At 65.9% G+C, this 10054-nt stretch overlaps 3 protein-coding genes across 3 annotated transcripts in view; 1 reads left to right on the plus strand and 2 right to left on the minus strand.

The window, feature by feature from the left end:
• Positions 1 to 236: 236 nt before the first annotated feature.
• EMIHUDRAFT_62824 (hypothetical protein) lies at positions 237 to 1031 on the minus strand (the record flags this gene model as incomplete). Its single annotated transcript, XM_005790453.1, has 1 exon — positions 237 to 1031. One exon carries the CDS (start codon positions 1029 to 1031, stop codon positions 237 to 239), a length of 795 nt encoding a protein of 264 aa, XP_005790510.1.
• A 3702-nt stretch (positions 1032 to 4733) lies between these two features.
• On the plus strand, positions 4734 to 5467 carry EMIHUDRAFT_351666 (hypothetical protein). Its single transcript, XM_005790454.1, has one exon. It carries the CDS (start codon positions 4832 to 4834, stop codon positions 5306 to 5308), a length of 477 nt encoding a protein of 158 aa, XP_005790511.1. The 5' UTR covers positions 4734 to 4831; the 3' UTR covers positions 5309 to 5467.
• A 4505-nt stretch (positions 5468 to 9972) lies between these two features.
• EMIHUDRAFT_448985 (hypothetical protein) overlaps positions 9973 to 10054 on the minus strand; it is a gene marked incomplete at both ends in the record, with an annotated part of 1926 nt that continues 1844 nt past the window's right edge. Inside the window, one exon of the mRNA XM_005790455.1 lies at positions 9973 to 9998. Coding sequence (XP_005790512.1) covers positions 9973 to 9998 — 26 coding nt within the window. The remainder of the gene's footprint in view (positions 9999 to 10054) is intronic.

Here is a 10054-nt window from a genome sequence, read left to right on the forward strand (position 1 = left end):
CGAAGTGTTGTAGTCTATTCCTGGCTCCTCCTGACCGCCCACGCACCCTCGCACCCGACGGTGCGTGGAGCGCTAAACTTCTGTAGTATGTAGTAGAAAAGGGTAGCACGCAATCTTCTATCAGCGGACCGTCCCACCGCCCGTCCACACACCCCTTACCTTCCCCCGCCCCGAGAGACGCCAAGAGCGCCACAATGCTCAAACAGTGAACGGTTTCCCTCTCATGTCTCATCAGTCTACGCGGCCTGCAGCAGCTCGACAATGAGCTCGTGCTTGTTGCTCCTCGCGAGGCTAAGGGCGGTCGTCGCGTTGTTAGTCGTCGCGTTGTAGGTCGTCGCGCTGTCGGTCGCGACGAGGCCTTTCTTGGCGCCGAGCTTCAACAGCGTCCTCACGGCGTCCATGTGCCCGTCGTTGGAGGCACGCATGAGTGCGCTCATGCCTGTTTTGTCCGTGTGGTTCACGTCGGCCTTGGCGTCGACGAGGGCCTCGATCGCCGTTGCATGATTGTTCCACGCCGCCTGGATGATTGGCGTCGTACCGTCGCCGCGCTGCCCGTTGATCGCAGAGCCCGCGGCGAGCAGCTGCGCGATGACTTCAAGGCTGCCGCTGCGTGCGGCGCCGATGAGCGCGGTGCCGCACGGATTCTCCGGGCTCTTGGCGACCAGGTCAGCACGCGCGCCGCGCTGCAGCAGCGACGAGACGATCGACACGCAGCCACCCTGCGCGGCGAACATGAGCGCGCTCACGCCCTGCTCAGTGACGAGGTCGAGCGACGCGCCGGCATGCAGCAGCGCCGCAGCGACCTCCGCGTGCCCTTCGCTCGCCGCGGCGATGAGCGGCGTCGTGCCGCCTTCCTCCGCGACGTCCGGCTCGGCCTTCGCCGCGAGCAGCGGCCGCACGATGTCGACGGACCCCTCGATGGCGCTGAGCAGCAGCGCCGTCACGTGGCGCGTCGAGCGCGCCGCGGGCTTCGCGCCGCTCTCGAGCAGCAGCTGCACGCACTCGGCGGATGCCGCCGCCGCAGCGAGCATCAGCGGCGTCACGCTGTTGTCGGCACTCTCGTTTGCGCTCTCCGCGGAGTAATTGCTCAGCGCGAGCGCGGCGCGCACCGCCTCCACGTCGCCGACCTCCGCCGCCGCGAGGAGCTTCGAGCCGCGCCGCGCCTTGCGCGTGGCGTCCTTGTAGAACGGCGTCGCGACGACCAGCCGTGGCGGCCGCTTGTGCGTGAGGCACAGCCGCTCCGCCACAATCTGGTGGCCTCCCGCTTGTGCGAGCGCCACCACCGTGCCCGGCCACGGCTGATGGCGCACGATGCCTGAGGCGAGGAGCATCGAGAGGGCGTGCAACGCTCGTCGCTGCGACGCGCTCGGATCGTGCCCCCAGGAGACGCACCAAGTGCTCACCGCGTCGGCGTGCTCGGCCGCCACGCCGCCGCGCGCCGCTGCCATCCCAAGCAGCGCGGCCGCCTCCGCGTGGTGGTCGTTCCGCGCGAGCACCTGGGCGGAAGCGCGCATGCGTCCCGCGACCGCGGCGTCGTCGCCCGTCTCGTCCGCCCACGCTGCCTCCGTCGCGAGCGACGCGAACATGTCGCTCCGCGCGCGGAACGCATCGCGAGTCGCCTCGATAAACCCCTCCTGCTCGTTGAAGAAGTATGCGCCGCGCCGCGCCGCGCGCCCGCACACCACGTCGAGCTCGCCGGTCTGCGGCGCTCCCGGCACGCGCATCGACTCCAGGACGGAGATGTGCGTACGCTGCATCTTGGCGACGACATGGTCCATCGTCTCGTCCTTGAGATTGCACGACAACCGCAGCTCAACCACGATCACGCCGTCCTCGACGCGCGGCGCCTTGACGACCTCGAGGCCCGTCAACGGCGCGAACAGGATTTCTCGTTCGTTGGGGAACTGGCTGAGTTTCGACACGTCCGCTCCCCGATCGATCATCCCCATCTGGATCTGGAAGAGCATCTTGGACGTCTTGCCGCTGTTCGCCATGTAGCCCAGCGCGACCGACTTGTCCACCGTGGTCGACATGAAGGCAAACTCCACGCCGCCCATCACGTTGTCTTGGTTCGGCTCCCAAAACGCTTTTGGGAGCACGCCGCCGCTCACGCCACGGTACACGGTGCAGGCGGGGGTGAGACGCGCAAGCTTGATGATCGCCGAGTTGATCGCGTGCAACGTGGTCACGAACTTGCCGCGCTGGCGCTGGCGTAGCACGCCATTGTACAGACTGAACATTGGGCCCGTGTACAGGCGCAGCCCGGCGACTTCGGGAAGCAGCAGCCCCGCCTTGATCATCTCTGGCTGTGCGCCGAAGTCCGCGAGGCGCCAGCCCACGGGATAGCCCGTGTCGCGATCAGGGAAGGCCGAGTCACCCGTTCGTAGCTCTGCGACGTAGCGCCACTCCGCCTCGGGCGTCGTCGTGCGCTGCTTCTCGGCGTTCCACGCCACGAAACGCGTATCATTAGCGTGCTCAGTGGCCATCGCCGGCAGGAACTCGGGCGACGGCGTGCCCACGAGGCCCTCGAGCCCGGCAAAGAACTGTTCGACGCCGCCGAAGGAGTAGGTGAACGCGTCGCCGGAGCTCGCGAATTTGGAGTGCAACGCAGAACCGTCAGCTGCGAGCCTTGTGGCAGTGATGCCGACGAGTCCAAGCTTTTCGACCGACGCACGGACGCCCTGGGACACTGGCATCGACGACTCAGCAGCAGCTTCCTTTGCCCGACGCTCCAGCTCTTCAACGCGCCGCCGCAGTTCCGCGTTCTCCGCCACGAGGATCGCACCGTCGGTGGAGGATTTGTCGCCCTTGGTCTCAGACCTGGCATCGGCGATTAGGCCGCTCATCGCCTCGAGCATCTTCTCCAAGACAGCACGCTCCACTGGCTCGTCATCGGGTGCGATCGCCTTACGCAGAAGGTCCACACGCTGCTCCTCCCAGTCGAGCCCCTTTTGCTTCAGCAGGTCCGTCAACTCGCTCATAGTGATGTTGACGGTCGCCGGCTTGCGCCACAGCTTCGTCTCGCTCACGCCGAGATCGGTGGCGGAGGGGAGGGCGTCGGCCGGCTGCGTCGGCGCGGCGGTGTCGGCGGGCGTCGGGGCGTCGTCGCGTTCGACGGCGGGAGGGCCGGGCAGCTCCTCGGTCGGGGCCTCGACGCGGCTGGAGAAGCAGCCCATCGTGAGAAGGCCATCGTCTTTGCAAAGGACACAGGTGGAAAATCTGCAATAGGATTCCTAGGATTCACAGCGCATCTGTGAGCGCTGTCAGAGCGGTGTTTCGACACCGATATCGTTCGAGGAGAACGCTGATTCAAAATCCGCTGTTCACACTTCACAGGCAAGTGTAAGCGGAGCAGCTGAGCGAATCCTTTGTGTTCACACCTGCTCGAGCAGGTGTGAACCGATTTCGGCCTTAGCCGTCGGTATGCCAATAGCGTGCTAGCCAAGTAGTACGCAGTTGGATTCCGAGGGTGTCCCATCACAAGTTCGGCTGTCGACAGACGAGATTGTCCCTTAGTCGACAGCACCCGCCTTTGGACGGTGCTCTGACTGGCTTTGAGAATATATTTTTTCTTTTTGGTTGCCCGTAGCCCGATCCCGATCATCCGGCCCGCTGGGTGCGCTTCTGAGCTCCCCGGCCCTGGATGTGAGGCTGCCGACTGCACTCCAAGTGCTCCAAGTTCACATGGCTAGAGGTTGGCCTCCCACCGTTGTGAACATAGTCTGGCCCGAAGGAGCCGCTCGTCTCTTGTCCGGGCAAACGCGCGCCCGATAGCCCCATTAAGCACGTGTGAGGGGTATCCGAGCGCCGTAAACTCCCTGAGCTTGCTCGTCACGCTGAGCGTCCTATACCCCCACACGAACAAATAGCAAAATATGTTCGTAAGAGCTACATACACTGAAAATCCGAATACCGTGCACGAACTGCGTGATCTGGGCCGGGCAAGCCTTCAGCTGGTGCCAAGACATTCGTAAAATTGAAGCCAAGAACGTCCGCCAAATCCGTGCTTTCGGAGCAACTGAGGGAAAGCCGCTGATCGAGCCCAGCGTGCCCGCGGCCGCCTCCCGCGCAGCACCGCCGCTGAGGACGACACGCTGCGGAATCGGATCGAGCCCATGGAGGAGAAGGGTGCAGTCGGCGAATCGGAGGAGGAGGAGGAGGGCGCAGTCGTCGACATTGGCGTGTCTGACTCAGAGGAGGAGTTGGAGGTGCAGCCATGGGTGCTCCGGCAACCTAACCTGATCCAGAAGCTCGCCGACGTTGTCACTCAACGTGCGTCATGCGTGATCGAGCTTGAGGGAGGAGCTCAGCTAACGATTCGGCCGGCCACCCAACGCCGCCGCCCATGCCCGCCACCCACAAAGCGCCTGCTCTACTATCCCGTACCACCCGCTCCACTTTCCACGGATCATGCCCGTGATAGCACCAACCAATCACTGCCGCCGTCCTGGTTTTGAACGTGGCAGCTAGACTCTAGGAACTCGGTTGTGACCCCCCTGAGTGAGGAGCAGGAGAGAGAGCTTTTGTGGTGTTCGTGTACGCAAAAACTACGGGTATGTTCGTAAGAGCTACATACACTAAAAAAAAAAGGACACTGAGAGAGAAGTACGAGAGAGAAGTACGACACTGCGGAATCGACCCTATCAAGTGCTCAAGTGCTCAAGGGGCATTAAACCTTTTTTTTTCAGCGTGTCTGCTGATCTCGTCCAGCAAAAACACAACCGCTCCCAAGACGCACAAGCAGGACACGCTGCTGACCTGGGCCGCTCGTCACGGGCAAGCCGAGGCTCACACGTATCCGTCACTAGCAGTGCCACTGACTCTGCGCAAGATGCCATCAACGTGCAGCCGTCGTCGGCGACGACCATCAGGGTTGCTGCTCCTCACAGCCTCGCCATTCTCGCTCGCGCTCGCCGCGGTGAGCGCTCGCAATGGTGGCCTGCCGGCACCAACCTACTCCCTTCACGACGCCGCTGCAGCTGGCGACATGAGCGCGGTCGACCTGCTCCTCAGCGCTGGCCTCTCGAGCAACGAGCTCAACGCCAGGCGAAGCACACCGCTGCACATTGCAGCCCTGAAAGGACACCGCGAGATTGCAGCGCTGCTGCTGGCGCACGGCGCTGACCCGAACGCCGCCAATATGGGCGGCAGCACGCCGCTCCATGCCGCCGTTGAGATGGGCCAGCACGAGCTCGCAGAGTTGCTCGTTTCAAGCGGTGCAGACGCCTCCTCGCCGTCAGGCCTGCTGTCGCCCGAAAGTGCAGCCCCTCGCATGATCGCAGCGACCGGTCCGTGGGGTGGTGCCTAGGTGAGGGGTCACAGCCGCTCAAGATGGCCCTCGGCCAAGGGGATGCCGGCATGCTCGCTCCGCCCTCCTGCGCGGCGGCGCTCTCTCCACGCCTCTCTTGTGATTGTGTGCACGGCTGTCCTGGTCAGGCATGCTCTGCGCCCTCCTGGGCGGCGGCGCAGCCCTCGACGGTGAGACGGTGCAGGCCGCCTTTTGGACGGCGGCGCGGCTGGCCGAGCAGACGGCCGACGGCGGGCTGCTGCCGGAGGAGGTGCCTCGGCTGCTGCACCACGTGTTCGACGCGGACTTCGCGCACCTGCAGGGGCGGCGGCGCTTGACGTACAACGTCACCTGCCGGCAGCCCGCCGAGCACGCGCCAAAGACGCGCTCGGAACATGAGCCGGGGTTGCGGCGCCCGCGGAGACCGAGGGAGCTTGCACCAAGCTGCCACGAACCTTCTCACCTTCCTGCAGGTACCTGCGTCGTCGGCGAGGAGCTGCTCGGAGGAGGAGGAACCTCCCCTGAGAATTCTCGGAACCTCCCTACAGGTACGGCGTCGTGGACGAGGAGCTGCTCGCCGTGCCGCTGCGGGAGGGGCGCGCGTGCGTTGGCGGCGCGTGTTGCGAGGCGTGCTCTCGCCGCGCACCTCCTTCCCTCCCAGCTTCACCTCTCTCGGGGCAGCGCCCCGCCTGCGGCGCCGTGCCCGCTCACGAGCTCAACCATATGATTCATCGACCAAGCTTGGCCCTCTGACTATTGCACTTTGTCTGTATGCCTTCCCCTGTGACGCCACACAACGCCTCGTGTGTAAAAATGCCCCGTGTGTTCCGCGAGTGCGTGCGCCCCGTCATCCGTGTGAGCACGTGTGTAACGCTGACTGACTGCTTGGGGGCTCGTAGGTGTGCTCACGGGTCACCTTCGACTCGCTGTGCACGCCCGAGGAGGCGGACGCCTTCCGGCAGGAGCTGGAGGTGGTCTGGTGCGCCAGCGACCGTGCCTCGTTCCATAGTAGCGTACTCGCCCTTGCGTGCCCCCTCAGCCCCCACGACCCTCGCGAGTCCAGAGAGAGATGGAGCCGGCGGCTGTGGTCTCTAGAGTGCGCCGGCCCGTGCTGTTTGCAGGCCGGACGACACGGGCCACCAGTTCAGCCTCTCCAAGTGCGCGTTCCGCGACGTGCGCACGTCGCTCCTCTTCGTGCGGCTCGTCGAGCGGATGCGCCGCTCCATTGCGCACGAGTTTGGGCTGCCTCTCTCCACCGTCACGCCGCTGCAGACCTTCGTCTCCTTCTTCGAGGGACGGGGCGCCCAGCAGGGTGCGTGACGCGACACACAGAGAGACAGGGCGCAGGGAGCGTCAGAGACGCGTCGGACCTGGCGCCCACACGTCGCGAGACGCACCCCTCTGGCGCCGACTCGCCGACCTGCAGGTAGTAGTGGTAGTGGCAGGCAACCTTACTTCCGTGATCGGACCCCTCTCCACGCACCACGCCGACCTGCAGGTGGGCTGCACTCAGACGAGAGCACCTTCCCCGAGTTCCACTACTCGGCCGTCCTCTACCTCTCCACGCAGGGCGACGACTTTGAGGGCGGCACCTTCTCGTGGAGCGACCCGCCCGAGGCAGCCCCGCCCGAGGGGCAGCCTCGCCGCCACGTGAGGAGGCGGCGTGTCTCTTCACACTGCGGGGCCGAGTGAGTTAGGCGCCGGGCGGGCCGCGCGTCGCCACGCCCCTCGCGCCCAGCAAAGGCGCCGCCGTCGTCTTCTCTAGTGGCTGGGAGAACATGCACGAGGCGGAACCCCGCTCCCGGTCGGGCCGGCGCCGCCATGAAGCTGCCCCGAGTCTTGTCGGAACCTTCCTGTAGGTGGAGCCCCTCCGGTCAGGCAGGCGATTCGCCGTGCCCTCCTTTTTCACGACGCTGCCCGGCGGGCCACCAGCCGAGGCGACGGTGCCCACCGAGCCGCGCGCGGTCGCGGACGAGCTCTGGCGGACGCTGCTGGCGCCGCAGACGGCGGCAGACCCAAAGGGATTTTTCCTCAAGTGGCACGGCCTGCTGGCGCCAGGGCACGCGTGAGAAAGAAGGGGGCGCACCCCGAAACAGCGTGCCAAACAGCGTGCTACTGTGTTGAGTGCTGGAGGCGCCCCTGATGCCACTGGACTCGATCCGAGCCGGCGGCGCTTTCGTCCGGGCCCACGGTCGGCACGCCATCTCGATTTCCACTCGCCCGACGCGCTCAGTCTCAGCTGACGGCTGCCGCAAGAGCGGCTGGCTAACGACAGCGTCTTGCCGGTTGTCGGATGGGAGAGTACAGAACGTCTGGAGTGTAACTGTGTACGTGAGATCGGTCTTGGTAACAAGCACAGTGTGTCTATCGAAGCGATGCACTCGTTTCCGTTGCCTTCGAGCTTGACACAGAGCTCAGCGCGCCCCGCAAAACAGGAAGAAGCCGTCCGGCAAGAAGAGCTCGATAGGGAGCGAGAACCGTTAGAGGTGCTCCGGGAGGTATCAGGTCTCCGTCACGACACGGTAAGATCGCCCCAACAATGACCGCGAAGACGTCGGATCTCGTTGAGATATCTGCTCTTCCGACCCGGCAGCATCTCAGAGAGGTGCACAAAGGCTACGAGTGCTCCGCCTGCTGCGGGCGGGCGCGGATACGAAGCTGCGCACTACGGACGGCAAAATCGCGCTGCAGTGGGCCAAGGAGCGGGGCCACGCCGAATGCGTCGAGGTCTTGGCTGAGGCGGCGGCGGCTGCAGACGGCCGAGCGGGGCCGGGCGGCGCTTCCTCGAGCGCGGCAGCGGCAGCTGTGGACGCGCCGCTGCTCGGCCAGCGAGTCGAGCTCGGCGGGCTCTCCTCCCGCCCAGAGCTAAACGGGATGCGGGGCGTGGCTCGGAGCTTTGAGGGCGGACGGTACGTTGTGGCGCTCGAGGGCGGCGGCGAGAGTGTGCGGGTGCGGCCGGGTAATCTGTCGCCAGCGGTGTCAAGGGGTGGCGTGCCAGTCTCCGATGCGGTTGTGGCAGCGGCTGACCGAGGCGATGAGGCGGCGGTGCTGGCGTGGCTCGAGGTCGGCGGGCGGGTCAACGCGACGTGCGAGAGAGGTGCGGTGAGCGGCATCACGCTGCTGATGGGCGGCGCGCGCAGCGGCCACGAGCGGGTGGTCGACCTGCTGATACGGCGCGGCGCTGACATCAACCTGCAGAACAGCGTCGGCGTCACCGCGCTGATGAACGCCGCCTTCAAAGGCTACGAGCGGGTGGTCGAGCTGCTGATTCGGCACGGCGCGGACATCAACCTGCAGAACAGCGACGGTAGCACCGCGCTGATGCTCGCCGCCGGCAAAGGCCGCGAGCAGGTGGTCGAGTTGCTGATCCGGCACGGCGCGGAGATCAACAAGCAGGACAGCGACAGCTACACCGCGCTGATGTTCCGCCGCCCAAGGCCACGAGCGGGTGGTCGAGCTCCTGATACGGCGCGGCGCGGAGATCAACCTGCAGAACAGCGGCGGCGGCACCGCGCTGATCATCGCCGCCTACAAGGGTCACTTCGCCGTCGTGCGTCAGTTGCTGGAAGCGGGCGCTGATACGCTGCACACTGCGGGGGGCAAGACCGCGCTGCAGCTTGGGAAACGGCCTCGCCGCGTGCGTGTGTGCCCTCGAGGAGCATGCGGCGGCCGAGGCCGAGGCGAGGGCGGCTGCTAGGGCAAGGGCGGCTGCTTGGGCAGAGGCGAGAGTTGCGGCGGAGGCAAGGGCGGTGGCGGAGGCGAGGGTGGCGGAGGCGGCGGCGGCGGCTAGAGCTACTGCTGAGGCGGAGGCGGTGGAGGCGGCGGCCGCGACGGAGGCGGCGGCGGCGGCGGCGGTGGCGGCAGCAGCGCAGGTGGAGGCGAGCAGAACGCGGCACAACGAGGCTCTGCGGGCGGCAATGGCTTCGCACGGGTTGCAGGAGATCAGAGACGCGATCGCCGCCGGCTGCGAGCACGCGAGCCCGGGTGTGCTCACCGAGGCGCGCCGGCTGCGCGACCGCCTGCGAGAGGAGGCGCGCAAGGCGGCGAAGCGAGAGCGGCTCGCGGCGGAGCGCGAGGCGAGGCAGGCGGCAGCTCAACGGGCGGCGGAGGCGGAGGCGGCGGAGGCGGAGGCGGAGGCGGCTGCGGCGAAGGAAGCGTCGGAGCGCGAGGCGCTGGCCGCGCTACAGCGGCTCGTGAGCGCGGACAGCGCAGAGGCGCTACGTATCGCGATCGACGACGCCACGCCACACGCGGGCGCGATCGACGCTTTGGACGAGGAGCTACCGCGATCGGCGCTTCGCCTCGCAGCGCTTGAGGTTTGCTTTCCGAGGCTGCTGCACAGACGGCAGCAACGGTGGTGGGCGACGTTGACCCACTCATGTGCGTCGTGTGCATGAGCGAGCAAATCACCCACATCATGGTCCCGTGCGGGCACCACTGCGAGGCTTGCTCGGATCGTCTTAGGGAGAGACACCTGCCATCTCCGTTGTGCAACCAGCCGTTCACGATGGCCATGCGCGTTTACGCGGCAGGTGTCTCGTGATGTCTGATAAACGGAGAACTGCAAGGTCGTATTTCTTTTTTAGATCTGCCAGTCCGCGCCAGTCCGCGCCCTTGGTGCCAGTGTGCTGTGAGAGAGGCTTGCGGTTGGAGCACTTGGAGCACTTCGGTTTGAGAATTCTTTTTTAGATCGATTCGGTGGTCGTCCCGCCTGGTCGTTAGGTTGTTCAGCAGCTCCCGAAGCGGCCGACTTCCGCCTCCTGATCC

The sequence above is a fragment of the Emiliania huxleyi genome, assembly GCF_000372725.1.
Source record: "Emiliania huxleyi CCMP1516 chromosome Unknown EMIHUscaffold_12, whole genome shotgun sequence".
In the NCBI taxonomy this organism is placed as follows: domain Eukaryota; phylum Haptophyta; order Isochrysidales; family Noelaerhabdaceae; genus Emiliania; species Emiliania huxleyi.

Excerpts from the sequence above, each read along its gene's own strand:
- EMIHUDRAFT_351666 (XM_005790454.1), top strand. The coding sequence starts at position 4,832 with ATGCCATCAACGTGCAGCCGTCGTCGGCGACGACCATCAGGGTTGCTG.